The 27681-nt window shown below is 34.3% G+C and overlaps 3 protein-coding genes across 3 annotated transcripts; 1 reads left to right on the top strand and 2 right to left on the bottom strand.

Annotated features, from left to right (window-relative positions):
- Positions 1 to 107: 107 nt before the first annotated feature.
- LOC130800787 (ABC transporter F family member 3) lies at positions 108 to 10822 on the bottom strand. The gene is made up of 18 exons (XM_057664457.1): positions 10420 to 10822; positions 9598 to 9813; positions 8856 to 9048; positions 8477 to 8685; positions 8166 to 8324; positions 6691 to 6819; positions 6520 to 6621; positions 6276 to 6422; positions 6021 to 6083; positions 5674 to 5720; positions 5492 to 5551; positions 5209 to 5291; positions 4601 to 4695; positions 3581 to 3667; positions 1971 to 2058; positions 1418 to 1503; positions 752 to 814; positions 108 to 660 (listed from the first exon to the last, which is right to left on the bottom strand). Exons 1-18 carry the CDS (start codon positions 10621 to 10623, stop codon positions 541 to 543), a joined length of 2151 nt encoding a protein of 716 aa, XP_057520440.1. The 5' UTR covers positions 10624 to 10822; the 3' UTR covers positions 108 to 540.
- Positions 10823 to 11860: 1038 nt separating this feature from the next.
- LOC130800786 (uncharacterized) lies at positions 11861 to 15258 on the bottom strand. The gene is made up of 4 exons (XM_057664456.1): positions 14976 to 15258; positions 14694 to 14807; positions 13196 to 13300; positions 11861 to 12667 (listed from the first exon to the last, which is right to left on the bottom strand). The coding sequence occupies exons 1-4, from the start codon at positions 15112 to 15114 to the stop codon at positions 12420 to 12422; spliced, it is 606 nt and encodes a 201-aa protein (XP_057520439.1). The 5' UTR covers positions 15115 to 15258; the 3' UTR covers positions 11861 to 12419.
- Positions 15259 to 18217: 2959 nt separating this feature from the next.
- LOC130800785 (glutamine-dependent NAD(+) synthetase) lies at positions 18218 to 27428 on the top strand. The gene is made up of 13 exons (XM_057664455.1): positions 18218 to 18855; positions 20423 to 20719; positions 20853 to 21079; positions 21196 to 21299; positions 21554 to 21688; positions 22606 to 22774; positions 22984 to 23119; positions 24042 to 24180; positions 24406 to 24582; positions 24839 to 25006; positions 25643 to 25738; positions 26578 to 26706; positions 26785 to 27428. The coding sequence occupies exons 1-13, from the start codon at positions 18662 to 18664 to the stop codon at positions 27007 to 27009; spliced, it is 2196 nt and encodes a 731-aa protein (XP_057520438.1). The 5' UTR covers positions 18218 to 18661; the 3' UTR covers positions 27010 to 27428.
- The last annotated feature ends 253 nt before the right edge of the window (positions 27429 to 27681 follow it).

Genomic DNA, 27681 nt, shown 5'->3' with positions numbered 1-27681 from the left:
TAATTAAAAATTGATATTATTATAGAAAAATAAGCAAAAATTATATTATTCCTAGTAAATTTTTCTAATTAAATTATTAACAAAACGATAACAATTATCAAAGAAAATTTTCTCCAAAATCATATAGTAAATTCGCAATAATGAAAAGAGATGGTTATAAATAGAACTGTCAGTCTCTTATTGGACAACCGGGGAAACCCAACCAACATTCCATCACATACCATTATCCCCAAAATACAGATTATGTAGCTCCCACCTAAACAAGCTAAGAGTTAAATGTATGCAACATTTGCTTTATAATACTCCACAAAGAGGTTGTTTGCAATCATCCTTGCAAACATATCAACTAAAGAAAACTGAGCCAAACAAAATTCCATGCTTTATGCTGATCGGTTACAGCCATACAGGATCCAGCACGAAGAAAATCTCGCATTATGGCCTTGAAATATATAGCACATATACCATTGTTTCAATCATTTTGCTTTTCCAGAACTGTGATAAGCTAAGCCAACTATGAAACTTTTGCTGTTTATGATAAATTCAAGACTGCAATAATTTCTTGTATTCCTGGAATGTACCATGGAAGGGTTTCACTGTTCCCTGAGAAACTACCCACAGCTCATCGACACTGTTGGAAATCAGATGTTCATCGTGACTAACCTGCATATACAGAAAATATATGTCCAGTCAAAAGCTGTTATGTGATTGTGTGCAGAGTTCAAATACAGAGACAAATGGATAATGATAATACCATCAGAATTCCTCCTTGGAACATCACAAGACCTTGGATTAGTGCTTCCACAGCGTCCAAATCCTGCAGTTCAATTAAAATGCCATTATTAAAGAATGTGCAAAGTGTCCCTACAATGATCAACGCAGTACATGGTAGACTATAGAGGTGCAATACTTCCATAGCACTGCAATTAAGTCTCTCGAAATCTACCTCGAATACCAGAAGTAAAACAAAATGATGAAGTCATCTACAATCTAGAGTCGTGTGTAAACGGAACACAATTTGTGCTGATGAGATTGGTAGGCACTCTTTTTACAAAAAATCAAATGCACAATCTCAAAGAACACTATCAAATGCCAGAAACTAATCTATCCAATGTAGACTGTAGTGTATACATAAGCCAACAGTTTTATATAGTTCCCCACTATGTTGATGGACTTTTAAATCTTGAGCAATTTAAAACATGATTTTACACAAATAAATTTCCATTACCCCAATATGAATAATTGACTCCCACCTAAGCAGAGTTTGAAAAGTTCAATGCAATTTTGACACATTACACGTAGAAAAATTACAAGACTTGTAAGAACTATGTTTTGATATGATAAACCATAAAAGTCGCTTTCTCTAAAAAAATTTAGAGCCCTTCGCTGCCTTGATCACAATGATAAAAATGACACTTACAAGATGATTTGACGGTTCATCTAGCAACAATAAATGTGGCTTCTTGAAAGTAATCTTTGCAAATGCAACTCTGCTTTTTTGACCACCTGTTACATAAAACCATTTAATCTTCTATCTCTAATCTCTAAACTTCAAAAAACAATAGTGTCAAGGAACCAACTCAACCAAAAGTTTAAGTTGATGGTTGCGGCCCTAGGATATGTTATATACTCTAACATGCCCCCTCACATGAGAGCCCTTTGGGCTAAAAGTGTGGATGCAGCACATGCCCCTACTCATACATGGCGCTAAATATTCCACTATAGATGAGGGGTGGTTGAGATTCGTACCTGTGACCTTTTCTCACGATGGTTTCTGATACCATGTCAAGGAACCAACTCAACGAAAAGCTTAAGCTAATAGTTGAGGTCCCAAGATATGTTACATACTCTAACAAATAGGACCAATTAGAAACAAATAAGTTCCAGCTTTCCTTCTTCCATCTTACAAGCTAGGAGAAGATTAAACATCCACAATGACCATAACATAACAAAAAAAGTTGACAATGACATACCGGATAAGGTGTACATGGGCTGAAGCGCAAGATTTCCTGTTATACCAAATGAACCCAAATGACCTCGTAACTTCTGTTCAGGCACACCCTGAAAAAATAAAATAGATAAGATATTACAAATCTTTCTATTATATATTCTGAATGTTCCTCAAGAACATACAGAAATATTCAAATAAATAGAAGCAGCACATATGTTCACTTTGGAGGCCCATCTAGAACTCAATTCAGCAATCAGAAGGCGTGTGTGCCTCGGCACAGTCAAACCTACACTCGCGCAAGCCCCCGTACGCAGACACATGCACATGCATAATGTGATAAGAAAATACTCTAAAGTATATAACGCAGAGCAGCAAATGAATGCATTAGGCAAATTGCAAGTGAAAACTAAGAATTAAAGCATGGTCATGCATTCTGGGCTAATTTCTAACTCAGATATGATTAATTCAAACTCAAAGAAATCAAGAATGGATTTTGCGGTAACAATTTAATAGCACGAGTAGTATGCAGTTATGGTAAAATCTGATATCACTAGAATTATTCTAGTATTTTCATCTTGTCTACGGACAAATGGGAGCTTGAAGAATTATGTTTGAGGATCAATCTAACAATACATAATAAATACGTATAGGATTAATTTAGAGATATAAATTGTACATTTAATATACGAACATTGCTTGCTAGAGAATAATATACGGTTTTAGATTAATGAGAATAGATTAAATAAAGCTAAACGTATAATCATAAAAGGTCACACAAAGTAGTTCAAGGATCATTTGTTGACCAGGTAAATACAATTAAGATAATAGACTCAATTGCCCTCAATAAGTGATATTAAGGTTTATTTGGAAAGGGTTTTCTGATAGGGTTTTAACTTTTTGTATATAAAGACCTAGTAGTCAAGAATAGAAAAATGCAGCGTAATGTTTTGCTTCCTTCTTTCACTGTTTTCTCGGTGCTAGCACAACAATGATCTGGATCTAAGTGGACTAATTACCAGAATCTATCCTACAAAGTTGTACAAGTCACGCATCAAAGAACGTTGTACAAGTCACGCATCAACGGTTGTTATTTCTTTACACCCTTCTTGATTCATATCTTACTATACATGTTTTTCTAGGCACAGATGTTTTAACAATTGTTATCATTTATTCCGCATTTAACCATCTATAAGTTCCTACATGCTACATGCTACAGTGGTATAAAGTCAACAACGATTACCTTTGGCACAAAAACAAGTTATCTTTATATTCTATAAAGCTCCATAAAAATGGATCCCTTTGATCAAAATACAGTAAAGTTTAATATGCTTTCATATTAATTGATGTAATACCCTTTAAACGGAAAATGGATCCCGATTCCCTTCCATCAAAAATCCTTCTACCCAAGGACGCTGTAAAGGTAACTTTTAGTAATATCAAGTTTGTAATGGCTTTAACGACTAGATAACGTGAATGCTGATGAAAAAACTCATTTCTCTGATGACGGGTTCCGAGGAATGGCAAGTTGAGTGTTCTTTACAAAATGCAATAAGCTTTTAAGTAAATGCAATGACCTTTATATAACTCTATTGTGTAAACAGGAAAATTGAGACAAATTCTACAAATACTTACTGGGAAGCACCGCATCATATAGAGAAGAGGATTTGAGGACAGATCCAATCCATCAACATGGTGTTGACTAAATACCGCAATACGCACCTGCATAAACAGCACAGAAGTGGATTTCAGTGAATTAAGACATAAATGACAAACCATACACCCCGAATCTTGTTAATAAACTTGCATGCCCATGAAGCAATGGATTTTTAGCAAATCAAACGCCAAGTCATATAGACAAATAAAATGACCAGTTAAAAAGCCAGCTTTAAAGGTTGAACCCAGAATGTTCAGAACATAACAAGGTCAAGGAAAAAAACCGCAGTGAATAGATGGACCTAAACAGTATCAGTATTCATACTCCTTGAAAATAACTGCAGAATTACTATTCATTTCAAAAAATAGCTAAGGAGGCAAATCTATCTCCAGCTGTGAACAGCATAATGTATTGTGACCAGGAAAGAGACCAAGCCAAGAAGGCATGCCTTGGGCCCCTGACTTCATGATAATTCAGTATAAAGGATGTCAATTCTTTCCAATTTGAAAATACACAGAAGAAAAAAATGAAACCAATTGTGATATTCCACAACTGACAACATCACAATGCCAGAGATCAAGTCATAGTGGCTCCAACGAAGTCGAAGCAAATAAACGACACCTTTACAATTTGCACTGCAAACGTTGGATACTCAGCTCATTACAGTAACCAACTTACTGCAAGCAACACATTATACATATAAACAAACAGGTAGGGTGCCACGAAACATAGGGCAAAAACAAGATCCCGTCGTATAGGCGACGTTGTACGGGTATAAAAATTGCGTTTTGGACCGTTACAAGGACTATCTCGTGTTTTCGACTGACATTTGATGTTATGATAAACGCATTACAATGCCATTACTGCGATCGCGACCATTACCATATTTTTGCACAATACAATACGTAGCTTAAACAGCATAGTGTGCAACAAGGAAAGAATTTTTAGTCAAGTGGGATATTACAAAGATAGATCACACTAATGAACACACAGTATACCTTGGCTGAGCGGAAAACAGTTCCTGAGCTAGGTTGCAGTTCTCCTGCAATCAAGTTGAGTATTGTGGACTTACCAATACCATTAGGACCAACCACTGCAGAAAAACATTTAAAAATGAATCAGAACAAAGATATAGTAAAGATTTTTCAACTTAAAAAACAGACAGTATACCATTAAGCCTTGTCCAAATCAAGGCAGGATCATTCAGCGTTTCAAATAGGTACCATAATGTTTCATCTAAATTGAGTAATTGTCATTTAATCAATACAGAAAAAAAATTGATGGATGCAGAAGAAACCAATTCCTAAATCATGTTCATTGCTTGGTGGCATAAGCAAAAAAATTACACAAGTGACAAGACTGCCCCTGTGCAGCATAGTAGGGTCCTTTAAATAACATATTTGGCCAAATCCACACAATTATCAACAACCAGATCAAGAAATGAATGCAAGTGTCCAGACATGTTATGCTAATGCAATTGAGGAAATCAAGCCATCAATAAAAAAGAAAAGTGTTGAAACTTAAAACCAAAATCACAAAGGCCACAAGAGGGTAAGAGATAACTTATAAGCACACAATGGATGATGAATTAAGATGAAAATCTTACTAGCAACACGACTGTCCAGATCAATCCCAAAGTTTAAGTTCTTGAACAAAGTTGGCCCGCCAGGATAGCCAAATGAGGCATCACTGTAATAACATTTCCATTTAAAAACATTTAGAATTTGATCCAAGTTTGACATCTAGGATTTGTTGTACATCAAGGACAAGATTCTACATAGCTTCGGAAAAAAATCAACTATACTTTCCTGAAGAGATTAAAATTCTTCAATGACAGACCAAGTATTAGAAAATGAAGTAGGTGTGGAAAGAAAGACTGCCAAAGGTACCTGAAACTTATGATAGGGGGGCCAGGACGGTCATCTGGTGTTGGGAACTCAAACTTGTAACTGCCATAGGAAGAGGAAAAAAGCTGAATTAACTCGCAGAACAACCATTGTCACAGTCTCACAGAGAAAGCCAAGGGCATCTCAAATGTCAAGAAACAAGCAATGAGGGTGGCAGTGCATACTCAGGATCATTAACTACTGCATCTACAGTACCCATGCGGTCCAGTGCCTAAAAGAAAAAAGAAAGATATATGAATACAAGAGACATATGGAGCATGGCTTGGAAAGAGCAAAAGTGAGCATAATGTATGATTCACAAAAATTATAGGAATTATCTAGATATGCAGTATCAGTATGCAGTAATAAAACATGTGTAACATTTACAAATTGAAATCTTTGCAAAACCCGCTTTAATTATGTTTCCACTTGAACTTTAAGTGGTGAAGAAAAAAATCTAGATCCTCTATCAGATACCAAAGACATTAACATTTACGAGCTATTTCAACAGCGTAAGAAAATTAATCATCACCTTGATCCTAGATTGTACAAGAGATGCACGCTTTGCATTGTAACGAAACTTGTCGATAAAAGCCTGCAAGATAGGAAGAGTGGAGGTGACAATTCAATCCTGAAGGAAATGTCGAGGAGCTGGCACATTCAACATAAAATCAAATAATTTAAGAAATAAACAATATGAAATATGTGTGAAGGTGGAAAACAAATGTGGAAGCAACATTCGACGCAGCAAAATCAAGCTAGAATATTAAAACTAATAACAGAAGACCTGCATATGCGCCCTGGATTTCTCATTAGACTCAAATGCTTTCTGCTGATTCTTGAGTTGTTCCTCTCGTGTTCTCTCGAATGTATCATAATTCCCTTTGTATGATGTCAACTTTTGCCCTTGTAGATGAATGATATCCGTGACAACCTGAAAGCATAGTTTGGCAGGATTTAATCAACAGCTATGCTTGAGAAAGTTCAAAACAGGGCATAATTAAAACAATCCTCCAAAAGATAACCCATACCGTGTTCAAAAACTCTCTGGCATGAGACACAACAATAAATGTTTTTGGCCACTTCACTAAGTAAGCTTCTAGCCACAGTACAGCATGTAGATCAAGATGGTTCTGTGCATAAAGCAAACGTAAACATTACAATTATCAATTACAACCGATACTATATGGCATAATACTTACCGTTGGTTCATCAAGAAGTAACAGATCAGGTTCAATAAACAATGCACGAGCAAGAGCTATACGCATTCGCCATCCTCCAGAAAATGTTTTTGTTGCCTTATGCTGCATCTCCGGTGAGAAACTTAGACCCTGGAAATATTACCAATGCCATCAAGTTATTCAGTATTTTATATAGACCGTAGCAGCACTCATTAGCAAATGATTTGCTGCACTAAAAAAACTAAGAGCATGGATCATCAAGGAGTGCATATTACACCAACTCTGCAGTGAATCGGGCTTGAATTAGTCAGCTTCAGTTATGCAGCTCATTATTATCCATACACGGTGCATATGTTGATATACCTCACCCTTCCCCCCAGGAAAATACTTACCATGAACAAGAGCTTCTTTAGAAGTATAGCAGTGGCATTATATTTGTGAGCTCTAGATATGAGCATGAAACAGGCCTGAGCTGCTTCAGCCATTAAGCTGTACCGGAGTCGATAAACCACATCCCAGTGGGACATAGTTATGACTTGCTATACAGCATATCAAGCTGGTGCAAATTATAGGGTGGTTTTCCCCCCATTTTATCAAAAGTTTTAACAAAGCTAGCTGAACTGGTCCAGACCAAAAGATGGACAGCAAACTGAGCCATCCACATCAAGCTATGGATGGCTGCCCCAAGTTCTGGCCAAAACCAACCCACTGTATACCACTAGTGAGCTCCCATCACACAACAACAACAGTACAAAAGCTTATATAAATATAAGTGCAGACTACAAAGGCTTATACTAATATAAATGCAGAGGCATACAACAACAAGCCAAAGAATACGTCAAAAAAACAACTGTGAGCATCTCAAGGAACAAATGTGACAAACCAGATTAGAACTCTAATGACGTACAGATACACCCACTTAACAAGGGAGCTCACTGCTCATATATGATAACAATGAAAAGCAACAGGAGCAATCAATATTCATTACAAGGGATTGAATAATAGGTGAAAACCTTTAGCCCTTCCCCGAGAGGTGGCAGTCTAAGTATGTTGTCTATATTCAATAGCCCTCATAAGCATTAAGCTTTAATTTGGCGAAGAATACAGCATCGTAGAAACTATCCGAAATAATTCCCAAAGCACTTAAAGACATCAGATTTTGCATTTTTAGTTAATGCTTTAAAACAATAGTTAGATATAACCTCAACCCTTAATTTTAAACGGCAAGAAGTCAGTAGTGTGTAAGTGAACTGTTTTAATGGGTTCCGTTTAGCTATATCAATAATTATTATGGACAAGATATGGAACAATGTGACATGATCTCCCCTAAAACTTTTGTTTGCTTAAGTTCAGCTTGTTGCTTTTACTGTTTTACATACTAATGTCATAGGCCTATGCATTAAATTGGTAAAAAGAACTAAAAGCAGTATCTTACTTTCAATCTGAACTAGCATACATATTAAAAGGCAGTAATATCACAATACAACTAAACTAACCGCAAGAATTGAAGCTGCCCGTGCCGGCGCAGAATCTGCGTCAATGAGTTCAAGTCTTTTGTATATCTCTTGGAGCCTCTGTACAATAGTATCTTTATCTAGATCGCCATTTAATTGTCCATTGCTCTTCCCATCTAACTCCTGAAGTTCATGTTCTCTCTACAGAAAAAAAAAAAAGAAATACATAAATTGGCTCCACAAAATGATTAATAAATATTACGTATGAAAAGGATAAGTGTAATAAATGAAAAAAAACTGTAACTATATAATTATCGAGACACGACACTTGTGAGTTCAAGTTGAGGTTTAACCTGCAACGCTAATAAGTGAGATTCTTCTTCCAAAAGCTGCGTTCGTTCGATATCTGAGTTAAGCACACACTGCAAAGCTGTTGTGTCATCGCCAACCACTTCTTGCTCCACGTGTAATATTTGACAATTCTTGGGGATGCCGTCAATGGCATGCAAGGCCAGGTGCCTAAGGAATGTAGTTTTTCCCGTACCATTCCTTCCGATAAGTCCTGCAAAAGGAGAATGCTAACATTAGATGAGTCACCAGATATATAATTGCTTCAAAAAATATGACAAACCATTCCTTTATAATTCTAATTCTAATTCTAATTCTAATTCTAATCTCTAGCCGTCAATAAAATAAGATAAGGACACATTATATAGTGAGGCGGAAATGTACCATAATGCCTTCCAAAAGAAAGCGTCACTTCACCATCTACAATGAGCTCCCGACCTCCAACGGATACACTAAAGTTATCTAAATGGATGTCTCTAATAGCAGGTCCGCCAGTGTCTTGTCCATGGTTCACGCATGCAACAGGCATTCCTGCTCTGACAGCTTCCATTTCTTCTACATGCTTCAGGTATTGAGCCTACATCATTTGAAAAACAAGATATTCAAAACGAATCACAAAAAGACACTGAACACTACTATTGATCAAGAAAACAATACTTAACACACACATGCACACCAATTTGAACTATGAACAGAAACAGCATGTTATAAGAAATATAATCAGCTTTAGACGTGTATAACTTCAATCTTGCTCGCTCTATAGAATATAAGATTAGAAAAACAGATGCTTGTAGAATATAAACTTTCAGCTGCTTCTATATGGGCCAGATCACACCATTAAACCATCATAGTTTGAGTGTTAAGAATACTACTCAATAGCTACAAGTGAATCATGATGTGAATTCAATCAGAAAAATCAAGCACTCAACCTATGGCTCCAGATAAATGTACAGGAAGCTCCATCACATCACACTTTTCATATGGTGTTGAATAAATCTATATGGAGCATGGACAAGATCACGTACAAGAGGCCATGATTAATGCCTCCTGATTGCATCTACTATCATTAAAAATAGAGAATTAAAAGGTTAAGCGAACCAAATCATAATCAAATAAAAAAAGTGACCTCTCTTTGGCGCTCTTCTTTCCTTTTCCTTCTTTCAATCTTCATTTTGTCACGCTCAGTCAAAAGTGGGCCGTCTATCTCCTCAACCTTCTTCTTTGGCACAACCTCTTCATCCATCCCATCAAACATCCTAACTGGTGCCGCCAAACTTCTTACTGTTGGTTTTGGCTTGACTAACCCATGCTTCCCAAATTTATCACATAATATGCTGCAGACCTGCCAAAATTGCAGACACCACAAACAATCAAAAAAATATTATACGTTTTCGAGTTGACACATTAATAAATCGTGAACATCATACACTAAACAGCCATGGAAACTAAATCTATAGAGATAATAGCTGCCAAAATAAGATTAGAAATACGAATCCTAAATGTTCTTCTAGCCATAACTCGAATTTACGAATTATAAATAATTGTTTTAAAAAAATAAAAAAAAAAAAAACTTCAAGGAACTCTCGGTATCATATTATCAATTTGCAAATCAGTATGTGCTATTCACTTTGATATTTTCAAAAAATTAACCATCTTTCACACTTAGATTCTGCGATCATCAAATAAGCCTATAAAAAAATTCAATTCTCAGTCACATACAATCCATTTCCAGAAAAAACTCAAAATAACACCTTTTAGACCCTGGAATTTCACAAAAACCAAACAAACACTACAACAATTTCTCCGCGACACAAATAGGCATAACAACGAAGAGGGAGAGGGAGAGGGAGAGAAATTCTCAGATTAGGTCATGATTAACATCACAACAACATCACAATTCATCATATCAAGCAATAAAATCACTGAGAGGGAGAGAAAAAAAACTAACATAACGACACTCGGAGAAATCGGCGACGCAGCCAGAATCAACGAAAAGTTCACCAAGAGCATCGAAAACTCCATCGCCTTCCTCGCCGAAATCGAAATCTTCATCAGCGAGAACATTAACGATGTAATCGATTATAGGTTCGTCCAAGTCTTGAAAGTTTTTCCCTAAAACTTCATGAACTACGGAGCTCGCAACCTCCGTCATCTATGAAACGTGAACAGGGATTGCAGAATAGAGATTGAGATTTTATCTTTTTCTCTCTATCTTCTTCGTTTCTGAATTGCAGTTTACTGTTTGTTTAGCGTTTTTTCGGAGGGGATACGGCGGTTTAGCTGATTCAAGACGAACTGTACTACTAACTAAAACCTTGTTTTGCCGTGCACCGTTTTAGTTGTTTTTTAGTTCCTCTCATTTGCTTAATAATCTCATTTGACTTTTAATATTATGGTTGATTACTCTTGACTTTTATATTTTATTTTTAGTATATAAGTTAGTAAAATTTTATTTGATTTATTCAATATAAAGATTATTAATACTAGTTTTTTATAATTTTTAATTATATATATTTAAAAATATTATTGACATAGTTATTATAATAGGCTAATAGCAAATATACCCAGTCAAATAGAACTATTATGGTGAGGGTGTATGTTCTAATTGTTGCATCTAATTTTCAAAGAAAATATTACATAAAATATTGAATATTTTATTTAAAAACAAGTTTATATGAGTATTTCTTTTTTTTTCGATGTGGGCCCTTGAAAGATGGAGATATACAATCGACTTTTTTTTTATTTCTTTCTACATATTAAATAACTTTTTTTTGATTTTTTTTCATTATAATTAAATATAAATAGGATAAAGTGAAGCAAAATTAACCTTGACGCGAAGAAGTATATTTGTTAGATGTACATGTAATCTAGGGTTTTCATTTTAAGACACTAAAAAAATAGTGATTTAAAATATCCCCATAAGCTAAGTTTTTCATTTTAAGATCCATGCATTAGGAAGTCTAAAATCATATAGAACTAACGGTCCGTTTGGTAATCGATATTAAATGGTGTGAATGATAATAAAAAATTAGTATAATTTTAGTAGGAATATTTCTTGACAAGGTTAATGGCTATGTTTGTTCTCTTTCAACAATCTCATTATCTTCACAAAATTCATTCCAATGTATCATCATTTAAAAATGTGTGGCAATGGCAAATTATATACAAAAAAACTTTTTTACAATAAAAGTTCCATCACCATGGGATGACATGATCCAACATGATGAAAATTTACACCACAAATCATTCTCATTACAACCGTTTAATACCAATAACCAACAAACCGTAGAAGTATAAGCTAATCTTTGTCAATGTTTTATGAAGAAACATAGAGTTAGAAGGGATTTTTAAATTAGAAATAACTTCTGATTCTAACCATAACTAGGTTGTTCTGAAAGATGATGACATGACTTCATGCCCAGCATATATATGAACTGCGATAAATCATATTCATTTTCAACCATGATAAACCAAAGCTTAATTACAAAAGATCTTAGCTTGATAGATAAACTAGCAATAAAAGCAAAAGCTTTATCAAAATTACATTATGAAGAAACTTTTCAAAGAAGGTTAAGCTTTTATTTAGGTATCTGATCAGGCCAAAGCGTATTTGTATTGTAACTCAATTCCGGGATTCAGCAAGCCGGAATTTCGATATTTGTCTACGTCAGTATGGACAACAAGCAGTATCCACCAATGAGACGAAACTTGAGGATATGCATATGGCACTATGGCAACAACTACAACCATACCCATCATTAACTCGAAAATATCAGTCTAAGAGACCAAGAAAATTGCACATTACTACTGATTGAAGTCCACATTTTACCGCGTATGGATGAATGTGGCCAACTGACTATATGACTAGCCGGAATCAATCCATTCAAATTGGTAGCATATTTGATAGAGCAAAGATGCTTCGAGAAATCACATGTAAAGAGCTTGCAATCAAGATTCTTTGCTCCTCATAGTAATAGCTCGTTGAGCACGAAGTTGTTCTTCACGAGCTTTCTTTGCAGCTAGGGCTTCCTCATCGAGTATCTGAATGGGAGACCACTCAGGTAACTTCAAGTCCCCGCCGAACAATGAATCGTAGTAGCTCCTCACAAGAGGTTCCAGTTTAAGTGTGGCAAAATCAAATGCTGTTCCAGCAACGGCAAACATAAGAGAGTAGCGAACAGCCCCACGTTGACCACCTGTAAGGAAACAATACAAAGGCATATATTAAGACAAATATAATGGAGTAGATAAACACCCCCTCCCCAGTAAAATAAACATAAGAGCGCAAACTCAGTTTACAATGGCACTTTAATAAACAAAGCCAAAGCAATGGTCCACTTTATAATGGTTATTCTTTTACAGTGTAGTTGTGTAGACAAGAATTCATAAGCCAGAAGATTTCAGCACATATATGCCTTAAAAGAAATCAGTAAAACCTTCAACATGAGTGGCCAAATTCTGTGACGGGTTTACTTTCCAATAAATGTATCAAACAAACCGCTTTGAGACAAAGAAGCAACATATCAAAATTATTTACAAGGACATCTGAATGCTGTCACTGGATTTTAAAAAGGATATACACGGATTGTGCTTTTTGAATGGTACTCAAAGTCCTAAGCCTTTGTCCGGAATCACACAGCAGGGAAGATCCAGTATTTTCTTCTCCTCCAATATAACCCTTACCCATTCTCCTCTTACTCTTATATATGCTAGAGAAAACTAACCTTGAAAACGACCTAGAAGTGCTCCACTACAAAGTCCTCCAACAACAGAATTGATAAGATCATCGTGTTCAGCTTTTCGGGTAACTCTAGCAAACTCACGAGCTCCTGCAAATTGGAAAAGAAAACTATAAATCAGTTAAAATCTTAAGAAACATTTAGCTTAAGTGTATCTTCACATGATATGGCAAGTGGATACTAATTAGCATTTAATCACCAAGTGTGCGGTGCGCACTCAAGGAACCCAAGGGAAATGAATTTTCTATCAAGAAAAGAACCATGGAAAAGGAATAGCGTTTAGCCACATATTGTTTGTAAATCTTCCCAAGTTACAACAATTGAAAGTCATCATCATAGGAACAAAAGTCCAAGAATAATGTGAATATCTTGTTAAGCAACAAAGCAACACAATCCCAAGGCATAAGTAAGGCCCTTAACGATTATCTTCTAAGCCTCTTCTATTTTGAGCATTGATAACTTACGTATAAAGATGTTAAAAGGTTAGGTAGCTGAATCTGTATCCAAAGGCTTAAAAATCTTAGCTACATCCCAACACTTCTGTAACATGAACATGTTATCGCCTTGACCCATGGATCCTCTTATAATTTAGCCTCCTTATTGACACTCCAAACCATTTTCGTCAGTCCCCTAATGACCTTAAGCAGCATAATCTCCTTTACCATCCTCATCAGCATTCTGAAAGGCATTCCTCTTTCCACAATGGGTTGGTGGGAGGTCTCAGACTCTCAGTCACATTAGTATTTGACTCCACAGCAAGTCTTGTTGAATACTCACCGTTCTTGAATAGTAATCTCAGGTCAATATTTGCATTAAGGATTTAAGGTGTTCAAAACACTGCCTTGCATATGTCCTGTTAACTCAGATGCAAAACTCATATTGCTATAGAATAATAATCACTCCTCAAATTATAACAAAGAGGCTTTTCGATTCTCACCAGAATAAGTTCAACAGATAGCCCCAACAGCCAATAACATTACAATATCAGCAAATCTTTCCCTACCATTAAAAATCACCAGGACCCCAACTAATAAAAAATATCCCTAGTTTGTAGTACCATTTCTTAATGCCCAAAGCCCAAGATTATTCAAAAATTCACTGTAAATCCCATAAACACTAATAAGAAAACAATTACAACCACATTTTAGAAAGAATATTGGCAATTGAATAACATCAAAATGTCAACTGAGCTATAAATTACAACTTCATATAAAAACAATTTCAACAAAGTTTACCCTTACCAAATATGAAAATCCACAAGTTGTACAAATGGTGAATATCGGGAGAAGGAAACACAACAAATTTTAAGAAAGGAGCTCGCATAATGATTTACATTAAAGAAAAGATTGAATCATTAAATTATATAGACAAGTCTTCATATAAATCTAGATTATTAAAGTTACCCTTTGCAATTATGAAAAACAATAAGTTCAACAAATAATGAATAAAGATAGAAATTAACAAAAATGATTAAGACAATAACCACAGTAGCAGCCAGTGACAACGGCGAGATTGGTAGCATAAGTAGCTGAAACATTTGCAAGGCCATAAACATTACGATGCTTTGACATCGCCCCAACTGCTCCCCCAACAATCCCTAGGAATGCAAAAAGAAATTAAAATTAGCCCTTTTTCACATCATCAATATTCAATATGTTCAATTCATCAATCTCAAGACCGACAATCTGAGTGTTAAAATCAAGCATCTGAAATTCAGAAAATTTGAAAATCAGAGATATTAAAGAAGAATTGACTAGCGAGACACCTCCAAGAAGTGTAGGGTAGAAGATTCTTCTTTCCCAGTCGTCAAAAAACGAAGATGGCGATGGAGTTGGAAGAGGAGCGGCAACATCCTGCAATTTATCAACAGCTTCTGTGGATGATGATAACGAAGAATTTGCCATATTGTGCCTCCAAGAATTACAAATCTCGAAAATTATAGTAATCAGTTCAGTTCATTTCTAATAAAATGAGTTGCAGAGGGGGAAAGAAGACGAAAACGATTATTTTTTGCTTAGTATTAGAAAAACCTAAATTTTCATTTTAACAATCGGTATCACTATTTTTAATAGGAGTATTAAGTTTTACAATACAATTTTAAAGGATAAATTATATTTTGAAACGAAATAATTTATTCAAAAAGGTTTCATACAATATATGATCTCGATTTAAATATTTACTCAAAATGTATAAATTTCCTAATAAAATAATACACGTTATTTTCCTATGTAAAAGAATAAAAAAAAATTGAAGTTTTCATTAAAGCAAATTTATATGATTATGATCAAGTCTATTCAATATGTTGATAGTGATGAGGAGGATAAAAAATATTTAATTAATTGTTATTTAAGTGACGTTTATGTTAAGCTTAAATTCAAAATCATAACCTATGTCTTTTTATCAACTAAAAAATCACAATTAATATTACATTCAAAATTATAACCAATATCTCTTTATCAACTAAAAAATCACAATTAACGTAAATTAAAAATTCTTATCCTTTTACTTTTGAGTTGTACTAGTTAAGCTTGAAATCAATCCTAATAATGAATCATCTTACTTGAATATATTTCTTTATATGGTTGGTCCACCTACAAAAGTTCACCAAAATTTTATTGTTAATATGTCCTTATTAAAAAACACAAACAATTTAATTGCATTATTATTATCTTGGTGTGTTATGAATTGATCACCCTCAAAGTTAGTGTGTTGGTGTGATATTACATTATTTATGGTTAAGTGCATAATTGAATTATGTGTTAAGTATTAATTAAGAATTATTTTAGATTGTCCCTTTTAAATTATACATTTGTACTAAATAAAAACTAGTCTTATTTCTTCTCAAGTTTGACCCCGAAATATTTTTGTTTGAAAAATCATGTACACTAAATTTTTAATAGGACCGTCCTATAATTAGAACCTATGTAATCACTTTAAAAGCTTACTTTTTTTTTTGAAAAGGCTGATGTGATCACTTTTAAAGTCTATGTGATTACTATAAAAGACATATGTGACATTTTTAATACTATGTCATCATTTTTAAAACTTATGTAATCATTTCTAAGGTTTATGTAACAACTTTTAAAGCATGTGTAGTCACTTTAAGACGATCACTTTAAAAGTCTATGTAATTACTTTTTATTATTGCAAATTTGTAAGTAATTACCTCTAAAGCCTACATGATCATTTTTGAGATATATGTAATTACTTTTAATGTATATAATTATTTTTAGGGAAATTCCACATGGTAGTATCAAGTTTTCATGAAATGCCAGTGATAGCACTTTTTAAAAAAAATTCCACATGGTAGCATCCAGTTTATGTACAAACTAATTGCCATATCCGTTAAGTTTTTCTTAAATTCCGTTTAATTCATCATTTTGTAAAGTTTTTTCCACATGGTAGCATCCAATTCTTGTTTAATTCACAATTTTAACTTTAAATTCACCAATTTAATGTTTAATTCACTGTTTTATTCATTAACGTCCATCAATGTTGTAATAATTTTGTTTTCATTCAAATTGTTGGCATTATTTAAACATTAAATTGGTGAATTTAAAATTAAAATTGTAAATTAAACAAAAATTGAATTCTACCATGTGAAAAAAACTTACAAAATGATAAATTTAACGGAATTTAACAAGAATTTAACGGAAAATGCTACGGTAATTAGTTTGTGCATAAACTAGATGCTAACATGTATAATTTTCTTAAAAAAGTGCTATCACTAACATTTAATGAAAACTAGATGCTACACCGTGGAATTTCTCTTATTTTGAAGGCATATATAATCTGGGACAAATTTATTTATGTCACCCTGGCACGTGCCGCTGTGAAAATTAATAAACAAAATCGAAATTCAGAATAGGGAAGAAGGCGCATTTCACTCGAACAAAATCAGAATGGGTGTTGCTAAACTTCGCCACCCATTTTCATTTTATCGCCACCCCTCCTTAAGGAAATTACAAATTTGCCCCTGATTTTTAAAAAATTACAATTTTGCCACTCATTTCAAATTTCTTATTTATAATAATAATAATAATAATAATAATAATAATAATAACAATAATAATAATAATTAACTTTTTTATATTCTTTAAAAAAATATAAATAAAATTAATAATAATAACAGTAATAATAATAATAATAACAACAATAATAAAATTAAAAATAATATAATTATTCAAAAAAAAAAAGAAATGGGAGTCGCCCAGAACCGGGCGATTGAACCGGGGTCCAATCGCCCGGTCCTGGGCGACTCCCATTTCTTTTTTTTTCTTTTTGGAAAATTTAAATAATAATAATAATAATAATAATAATAATAATAATAGGAGTAAATCTTAACGTTAATGTATGGGAGACTGAGCGCATCTTAACGTTAATGTATTCCCAATGCTAATAGGAGTAAATCTTTGAATGTCCTTTATTAAGGCTTATTATTAATAAATGTCATGGGAACCACCAATTCATAATTAATGTCATGGGAACCACTAATTGTTGTTGTTATTAATGTTATTAATAATAATAATAATAATAATAATATTATTATTATTATTATTATTATTATTATTATTATTTAAATTTTCCAAAAAGAAAAAAAAAGAAATGGGAATCGCCCAGAACCGGGCGATTGGACCCCGGTTCAATCGCCCGGTTCTGGGCGACTCCAATTTCTTTTTTTTTCTTTTTCAATAATAATTATTATTTTTAATTTTATTATTGTTATTATTATTATTATTATTACTGTAATTATTATTATTTTTATTTATATTTTTTTAAAGAATATAAAAAAGTTAATTATTATTATTATTGTTATTGATATAATAATAATAATAATTATTATTATAATTATTATTAATATTATTATTATTATAAATAAGAAATTTGAAATGAGTGGCAAAATTGTAATTTTTTAAAAATCAAGGGCAAATTCGTAATTTTATTTGCAGAGGTAGCGATAAAATGAAAAGGGTGGCGATATTTAAGAATCGGGATCAGAATTCTCTCAATTACCTCTCCCCTTCTCTAACAGATAATATTCTGAAAAAAAAAAACTGCCGCTACACCCACAGGACACTCCCGCCACCGGCCCGCCGCCTACCCCAGCTACTGCCGCTGCCGCTGCCGCTGCCGCTGCCGCTGCCGCTGCCGCTGCCGCCGTCTTACCAGCCCCTGCTCCTGACGCCGCATACAAGAATTCCTGTATATTTATACCTTTTATTAACCGCTGAAAATCACCGTAAAAAATAAAATCCAAAACCCACGGCTTCTGAAGTTCGACTTCTACGCCGTTGTAGTTAGGTTTGAGTTTGAATCCATCGAAGGAATTTTCCCAATTCACTGGAATTTCTCCTTGTTTGATTATCCCTTATATAAAATCCCGCCGCCATTATTTCAACCCTTCCTAATTCCTAATATTTTTTATCTGGGCTAAAAATCTGCACAGTAATAATGAGATTGTTGAAAGTGGCAACATGTAATTTGAATCAATGGGCAATGGATTTCGACTGCAATTTGAAAAACATACAAGAATCAATCACCAGGGCTAAAAATGCTGGTGCTGTTATTCGATTAGGTCCTGAACTTGAAATCACTGGTTATGGCTGCGAAGATCATTTTTTAGAGCAAGAAACTATTGATCATGCGTAAATTCTTCTCCTTTTTCGTTTTTTAACTTCTTCCCATTTTTTAAAATTTTGGTGGAGTTAATCAGGGTAGCACTTTTGTTATGTTTGATGATTGTTCACTACTTCATTCTTTTGATTTTGAGCTTATCTATGCATATTTTTTATGGTTAATACTTTAACTTATTGATGAATTATGAGTAAAATGTTGAAATATAATTTGAAAATCTAGTATAATGGTGAATTATCTCCCAATTATTAAGCCCATGATAGGTGAGTTTCGAAAAGTTTAGATTACAATTGAACAGTTGAATAATGGTTGTAAGGGGAGATGTAGATGCTCACAGCAATCACACACCAAGAGTGGTGAGTAAGCCAATCAAATATAAGAAAGGCGAGACATGAGCTCACCATACACAAAAATACAAGAGTTGTGAGAGTACTATGAGACACGAGCTCACATAAAAAATAGGAGATAGGTATATCTGTGTGGAACAAGTGTCCCACCAAAAACAAATTTGTACGATTTATGACGTTGACAATTATTTGTATTCAGTACAATGTAATACAACATTATTTGGGTCCATTATAAATTTTGCGTGCCCCCAAATTTCCATCACAATTGTGTTTTCTTCATCCTAAATTAGTTGCTTACATATTCTTTTTTAGGCTGTCCCAATTAGTTTCAATCGAATCATGTGAAAGCAATGAGGTTACTTTAGTTAAAGTTTCATAAGTTATTGAGGACCTTAGGTTGTTAATAGCTGGTAGGAAACTTTATTCACTTTGCCACGAGGCCGAGTAGTTTTTTTCAAGGGATGGGAAACAAGGTGTATAAGAGAATATGAGGATGTGATGAAAATATAGAATTGTGAGTCATAGGCCATAACTCAATATAGAAACCGAAAAAACTGTATCAAATTCCTTGGGAAGGAGGGAGTAATTGGTATGCTTTTATTTCCATGTATGGGAAGTGCAAAGAGATAGATGGTGGTTGTGTTTGTCTTTGATGAATTAGCAAATTACGATTCTATATATTTGCTTAGTGATGATTGATTCTTAATAAGTTGCATATTTTGTAACTTTGTTAATGAAATATACTTTGATTGTTTATTTTTAAATTTCATGTGCTATTATCATTTTGTGCTAGGGAAGACATATTCATTATGTATGCCCAATGTAACATAACTCAAAATGACCCAAATATGGACAAAGACTGACCATAATTTGTTTTTGCGAGGAGATTAACAAATCATGTGACATCGGGTATGATTAATTCACCATATTGGTTGTGCCCAACATCTTTTTTAATTTTCCAGAATTGGCAATGTTGCTTATGCAGTCACCACTTATGCGACTTCTTGTTTTGAATTACTAAATATTACTAACAAGTTTCACATAACAGCGCAATCTAGGCCATGTCATATTAATGGTGCGGATATTTTATATGCCTATCAAGTTTTATGTTGTTTGGATTTGGGTAAATTGCTTTCCAACTGGAAGTTTCACCACCCTATCTTCCTCTTTTAATTAATTGTTGCAAGTTGTGAGTAGATACGTATTGTAATGTTTGACTATGGAACTGCAGATGGGAATGTTTAGAGAAACTTTTGCTTGGAGATTGGACAGATGGCATATTATGCAGCTTTGGGATGCCTGTAATTTATAGATCACAACGTTACAATTGTCAAGTTCTTTGTATGAATAGAAAGGTCATCATGATACGACCAAAGATGTGGCTTGCTAATGATGGTAATTATAGAGAGCTCCGTTGGTTCACTGCGTGGAAGACAAAAGAATTGGTGGACTTTCAGCTACCGATTGCAGATGCCATATCTCAAGAGATAGCTCCCTTTGGTTATGGATTCATTGATTTCTTGGACACGTATGTTATGTGAATTTTCGCATTTTGTTGCACAATACGTCTTGAGTAATCCCTTGGCGTATATTGTTTTAATTGTCTTCCTATAATTAACTTTTGACATTTGTTCTATGTTAATTCTTTATTTCCCTGTCAGAACTGTGGCTGCTGAAATTTGTGAGGAGCTATTTACTCCAGATCCACCTCATGCTGAGCTTTCTTTGAATGGTGTTGAAGTGTTTATGAATGCCAGTGGAAGTCACCATCAACTAAGAAAACTTGATGTTCGTATGAGTGCTTTTATAGGTGCTACGCAAACTCCTCGCGGAGGAGTTTATATGTACAGCAATCAACAGGGTTGTGATGGTGGACGTTTATACTATGGTATCTCTTAAGTTTTTGTACTTTATACATTTCTTTTTTCTTCCCTTTGATTGAATACATAAAATGTAATCAATATAGTTAACTTGTCTGTTTGTTTCCTTGAATTGATGTGGTAGATGGATGTAGTTGTGTTGTTGTGAATGGAGATGTGGTTGCTCAAGGCTCACAATTTTCATTGAAAGATGTGGAGGTTGTCATTGCTCAAGTGGACCTTGATGCAGTAAGTTGATTTTAATCTTTTAGATTTTGCACCAACTGTACTTTTATTTATTTTATTATGCCCTTATAGTTGGGTTTCAAATTTCCTCTTGAGCAAGAAATGTTATATGAATTCCACATTTTGGAAAGACCTGAATACAATCCTTTTATATTGGATTTTCGATTTGATCCAAGGTTAGCATTAATTTGCTTCTAGTCATGCCACATTTGGTGATTGATCACTTCTAACATGCTCATTGTTCTTATTCGTAACAGGTTGTTAGTCTTAGGGGTTCAATAAGCAGTTTTCAAGAACAGGCAAGCTGCAAAACAAAAGTACCATATGTGTCGGCACGTCACAGGCTTTGTCGTTCATTTAACATGGAAGAACCTATTTCCCTCCCGCTTAAGGTTAATCCTCCATCTGCTACTCGGTTAAAAAATTTTTGGCATGATAGGAATGTAAGTCAAGGTAGTGTAATTCATGAAGTGCACACCTCCCCATCTTTTTCTTGAGGTACAATCCAACACTGGTTCAGAAGACGATTGATTAGCTTACTACTTCACCTAACATTTGTTGAGAGTTTGCAATACTCCGGTACAACCTGAAGATGCATTTGTCGTATTAAGACCACTATAACATAATTTACTTGCCAGCTAATTGGCTATTTTTGATTTTCGATTCGCGAGGAGATTTGTAAATCATGTGACATTAGTTACGATTTTGGATTCCCCTACATTGCTGAACATGGATGAGGTGCTATACTACTATCCATGTAACTGTTTACAAGAGTTTACTGATTTGTTGTGTTTACCTAGTCCTATCAATTTTAAATTTGACGTGAATCTGGGTCATACACATAACCCCACGACATTGAATGGTGATGTGAAAATAACCCTACCATTTCAACCCGTTTAGCAAATTTGGTCAAATTTGTTAGTTCCACATCATTACTTTTGAGTCGAGGCTTACTATACTTCCAACCAAGTTTTGTGTTTTGTTTCGATTTTTCCTTGTTGAAGGCTTAAAAGTTGTATATTGATCTACTATTATAAGAAAGTAACTTTTATAACATTTATGTTTTTTTTGCAATTATAATATATGAAATATATACTATATTATAATTTTTTTCAAAAAAATTTTATGACAAGAAAAAAATCAAAAGCATTAACCGTTGGGGCAATCCGGGCTTGGTGAAACTAGAAACATCCCGAATTTATCACAAAAAAAAAAAAACCCGAATGATTTCATGAAAACCATCCGACTGATCATTTTTACAGTTTTGTCTATACCTATCGATTTTTTAAGATCCAATGGTGACTTGTAGATCAAGTATCATGAACCTGAGGAAGAGATAGCTTTTGGACCTGCTTGTTGGCTATGGGACTATTTAAGAAGAAGTGGAGCTTCTGGTTTCTTGCTTCCCCTCTCTGGAGGTGCTGATAGTTCCTCTGTTGCAGCAATTGTTGGTTGTATGTGTCAGCTTGTTGTCCAAGGTGAGTTGACAAACGTACTTATTATTTTACGGTATTAACTCGTTGGATATGTATATAATGATTACAAGGATGATTGGGATCTGGTCTTATTCTTTTAAATTTTTGCTGTCATTTTGTACTCTTGGCCCTTGGGTGAAATCTTCCAATGTTTTTTTACTCTATATATTGTTCTATGGTTTATTTTAAAATATAGGTGTTCTGATTTATAGAAATTGAAAATGGGGATGAGCAAGTGAAAATGGATGCAATTAGGATTGGCCAGTATCCTGAAGGACAATTCCCAAGTGATAGCAAGGAGTTCGCAAAGCGCATATTTTATACTGTGTTCATGGGAACTCAAAATAGGTTCAAACTGCTTCTCTATGACTTTAAGCAATGTATTTTCACTCTGCATCATAGTTGTTCGTGTACATAGTTATCATGTATGAGTCCCAAATGCTCTCTATGATAACAATGACACAAATTTAAAGAGTTATAATTAATTAAAAGGATGTCGTGTGAAGAGAAAGTTGTGAGGATTGAGGGACAACAAGACTTTACGGCGTAAATTGTGACTTGTAATAAGAGTTTGAGGATCACTTATAAACAACCTTTTTGTTATTGCATAGGCAAGTCCATGTATATTTGAGCTCCCTTTCCCACCTAGGCTGGTTTGTTTTATATTATTAAGGACTTTATCGTGGGTGAAGAGTTTGTGATAATGGAATTGTATTGTTGTATATCAATAAGGCACTATATTGTGGGGTAAAGAGAGTTTGTGATAAGGGTTTCAATTGTTGGAATGTTCTTCTATGCAAGATATATTTTGAAACATCATTTATCTAGTATGTGTGTGGTTGATGTGAACACTGCATCTTTGGAGTAAGCCATGTTAAGAGTTTCAAAAATCTCTAAACTTGATTTTTTCCATCCAGTATTTGATAATTGGATATCTGAACTTTATAGCAGGCCAATGAAATACTATAATATGTAAAAGGATAAGGGTAAGGTTCAGGATTATTGGGCTGTGTTTAGTTCACCTTAATATCTCAGGAGATAAGTTCTGAATTTTAATGAATTCAAACTAAAAGTAAATATAAATGGGATGTTCAGAAAAGATAAGTTCCAATATTTGAATAAGGTCCAACCAAATTCACTTCATAAGTAAGCTCAAAAAGTTAAAATTAATTCAGTTGGGTCATTGTAATTAAAACATACACAATGTGTTTCTGCTGCTGTGTAGATTATGTAAAATGATATTAATTGTTAGAACTTGTTTCTTTCGCAGTTCTGTAGCTACTAGGTCTCGTGCCAAAATTCTTGCAGATGAAATTGGGTCATGGCATCTCGATGTCTGCATAGATGGTGTTATTTCAGCTTTGCTAACTTTATTTCAGACATTAACAGGAAAACGCCCTCGTTATAAGGTGATCGCTGATACCCTTCTGAAAGAAAGAAAGAGAAGAGAAGTTTTGATAATTGTATAGTTGATTGAGGATTCAGTCATGATTAATACTGTTGCATTGCATTCTGAATAATGATTTATCATTGGTTTAGTGATGTATTTTACATCCGAAAGCTAGAAATATTAATGCTATTATATGAGATTTCACTATTTAAGATGTGTGGGATTTTATGTATTGCTTATGCAGGTTGATGGGGGATCAAATGCTGAGAATTTAGGGCTGCAAAACATTCAAGCTCGCATTCGAATGGTGTTGGCTTTCATGTTGGCGTCCCTTATGCCTTGGGTTCATAGCAAATCTGGGTTTTATCTTGTCCTCGGTAGTTCCAATGTTGACGAAGCATTACGTGGTTACTTGACAAAGGTAGTGTGATCTTGCACCAAAAGTTCAAAAAGTTGCATTCAATTGAAACTTATCTTTTCTAGACAGGGCCAGTCACTGAATAGTTTGAGCCTTGAGGATCTTAATTATTCATACTTTTCGTCGGGGAAGAACCCTTTCTGTGATGTTAAAGTATTTATAACTGCTGATTTTTGGTTGATGGATATTCTCTTCTAAGCCACCTAGCTTGATAGTTGATTGTGTTATGGAGTTTTTCCTAATTGCCTATGTTTCTCAGTATGACTGTAGTGCAGCAGACATTAATCCTATTGGTAGTATCAGCAAGACAGATCTTCGAGCATTTTTGCGGTGGGCTGCTGTCCATCTAGGCTACTCTTCCTTGGCCGAGGTTGAAGCTGCGCCTCCAACTGCTGAATTGGAACCAATACGCTCTGATTATACTCAGGTTAGACTGTAGCGTATTTGCCTGTGCACAGCATCGTCTCAAATGTATAGCTTATATAATGTTAGTCACCCATTAGTATATGTAGCTCGACTATTTTCCTAGAGGGACTAGGGACTTTCTTATTCCAACTCTGAGTGAAGGTCGAGGAACTGTAGATTTATATTTTATAGGATCAACTTAGTTGTGGTACTTCTCTATTCCCACTTGTACATCTTCTTAGCCCAAAGTGACTAAACATTTTTACATTGACTAGTTATTGAACTCCTATTCTATTCTCTTGAAGTGCCTTTGTTTTTATTTTTATAACAGATTATCTGTTATTCTTTTTTCTCAATTTTACTATTTCTCTTGACCTTTTTTTTTTTACCTTGGTATCCCTTTGAAGAAATTTGAACATCTAAATAGCAAGATGTTTCGAATTTCTTGGAATCATAGTTTCTTAAAAAAGAAAAAGCTGGTAAAAAATAGCCTTCTTTTTTTTTATCTGTGGGAAAATACGGTGGCTAGAACTTTTTTGCATTGCATACAACTTAACATGGGTTTTACTTTTGTTTTCCATTGGATTGCTGAACAATACTTTCTAGTGCCTACTAGAATGTTGATTCTTATTTCCTCTGTGTTGTGTTTTGCTTACAGCTGGATGAAGTGGACATGGGAATGACTTACGAGGAGCTCTCAGTTTATGGCAGGTTGCGTAAAGTTTTCCGTCGTGGTCCAGTATCGATGTTCAAGGTATGTACTGTTTTGCTTCATATTGAAGATCCGTTGTTAAATATTGGTAGTGATCCATTTCTCAATTCTTGCAATTAGGCTTAGAACATGACTTTCTTTTTATAGAAATAAAAGCATTGTGGTTTTGTGTAGACCAAAAGATCAAAAAAGATCAACTTTCTTTTGATTTCATGGTCAGAAATGGAAATGCTTATAATTGTTGCATCATTATCCATCAAAAAGGACAATGTATGATATTAAGCTTGTTTGGCAAATGGCTGTAAGTTGGAATTGTTGGCTGTTTTGACGTGCTGAAAGTATTGGATAATGGCTATTTAAGCTAGTTGTTTCAGTCAGCTGTTAAGGAGATATTTGGTAAACATTATTTGTTGGTTTTTGGCAATTTATTAGAAAAGAAGTAAGCTAAAAGCCAGAGACCTATGAAAGAAGCTACTATGTGTAGCATTTTAGTTTTGGCTTATCTAGCTTTTCGGTTAGCTTAAAAGTTATTTATCAAACACCTTTTTTTGGCTGTTTGATCAACCAAAAAGTCAAAAGTCAAAAGCCAATCAAAAAGCCAATAAAAAAGCTAATTGCCAAACATCCTCATTGTCTTATATAGTGTAGCTTCTAGAAGTTGAAGTTGCTGATAGACAGTAGATGAGTATAATTGTGGTTTTCTTGAAGTATAATATGAGGTGACAAAACTTAAATGGGATTTAGCTAGTCTGTGTATGACAAGTCAACCGATGCCAATGACAAATCAAACTGATTGGTGAAAATTGACAATACTTAAATGTGATTTAGCTAGTTAGAAACTCTGGGATTTTCCTATCAATTTTAATTTCAACTTCTTTCAGGACTTGTGCTTCAAATGGGGTTCAAAATTGACACCGTCAGAAATTGGTGAAAAAGTGAAATACTTCTTCAAATACTACTCCATCAATCGGCACAAGATGACTGTACTCACACCTTCCTACCATGCTGAGGTATCTTCTCAGGAAACTATTTTTCTGTATAGCATCTAGTCGATTTCAATTCCTCATGTGCCTTGTTGTTTTTTGAAGAGCTATTCGCCCGAGGACAACAGGTTTGATCTACGTCAGTTTTTATACAACTCAAGATGGCCATTTCAGTTTCGGAAAATTGATGAACTTGTAAACGAGATGAATGGGGACAAGGTTCTCTTAGCTGGATCAGATGACAATGACAAACCAGGACTTGTCTCAGATCACGTTGGTGGCATGGGAGTAGCAGCAGCCGGATCTGGAAACCCTAATGTGGGTTTTTAAATGCATTTGACTAGTTTGTGATCGTTCTGAATGCTCTCTCGCCTTGTACATCTTTATGAATCATACTAGTTTGCTCGCCTTGAGACAGACCAAACATCTGTCCTTGGTCCTGATGACACGATGTACGCTTGTCATTGATTCATTCATCAGACTCGATTTTCTTATTCCTCGACACAAAGGGTAGAGATTAAATAGGCATCCTCTTCTAAGTGTAGAATGGTGAAAGAAGTGGAAGTGTCAATAAAGCCATGATTGTTTTTCTTTGAGTTGCTCTATAACAAGGGAATCCTAAGGTGGGCCGAAAACTATCTTTACATGTGTATAAAACTAACTCGGCTGTTATTTTTTCAATGTTGTATGTTGCATAATTTAATATAATTTAATAAAAATAGAGATATCATAGCCTACGTAGGCTCGAATCTAGATTCCTTCTAGTCCTTTAATGAAAAGTTCTAGTTTTTCTGAATTTGCTTTTCCTAGGTTAATTGTTGTTTCATTCTATTGTGTATTGAAATTTCTTTATTTCTTGACATAGAGAAGTTTCTCAAGACATATGTCAAATGTCCTTTGGGTGTTTGGACTACATACAAAGCCAAGACCCAACTAGCATGAAACAGTAAGGTCTCAGACTCGCACTAATCTTTCAGATTCTAACAATACAAAGTAGACGCT

Source organism: Amaranthus tricolor, chromosome 15, assembly GCF_026212465.1.
Source record: "Amaranthus tricolor cultivar Red isolate AtriRed21 chromosome 15, ASM2621246v1, whole genome shotgun sequence".
In the NCBI taxonomy this organism is placed as follows: Eukaryota; Viridiplantae; Streptophyta; class Magnoliopsida; order Caryophyllales; family Amaranthaceae; genus Amaranthus; species Amaranthus tricolor.
Note: the sequence above shows the minus strand (reverse complement) of the source record. Positions and strands in the feature narration are given on the sequence as shown.

Bases quoted from the DNA above. Each gene is read 5' to 3' on its own strand.
- LOC130800787 (XM_057664457.1), bottom strand. From the start codon at position 10,623: ATGACGGAGGTTGCGAGCTCCGTAGTTCATGAAGTTTTAGGGAAAAAC. The intron at 5,721-6,020 runs GTGATGATTAAT...TTTTTCTTTTAG, and splicing joins TTGTACAATCTAGGATCAAG to GCACTGGACCGCATGGGTAC. The intron at 1,504-1,970 runs GTATGTCATTGT...TTTATGTAACAG, and splicing joins GCCCATGTACACCTTATCCG to GTGGTCAAAAAAGCAGAGTT.
- LOC130800786 (XM_057664456.1), bottom strand. From the start codon at position 15,114: ATGGCAAATTCTTCGTTATCATCATCCACAGAAGCTGTTGATAAATTG. The intron at 14,808-14,975 runs GTGTCTCGCTAG...TTGCATTCCTAG, and splicing joins CTACCCTACACTTCTTGGAG to GGATTGTTGGGGGAGCAGTT. The intron at 13,301-14,693 runs GTTATTGTCTTA...TCCAATTTGCAG, and splicing joins TGTCACTGGCTGCTACTGTG to GAGCTCGTGAGTTTGCTAGA.
- LOC130800785 (XM_057664455.1), top strand. From the start codon at position 18,662: ATGAGATTGTTGAAAGTGGCAACATGTAATTTGAATCAATGGGCAATG. The intron at 20,720-20,852 runs GTATGTTATGTG...TTTCCCTGTCAG, and splicing joins TTCATTGATTTCTTGGACAC to AACTGTGGCTGCTGAAATTT. The intron at 24,181-24,405 runs GTGATCGCTGAT...TTGCTTATGCAG, and splicing joins GAAAACGCCCTCGTTATAAG to GTTGATGGGGGATCAAATGC.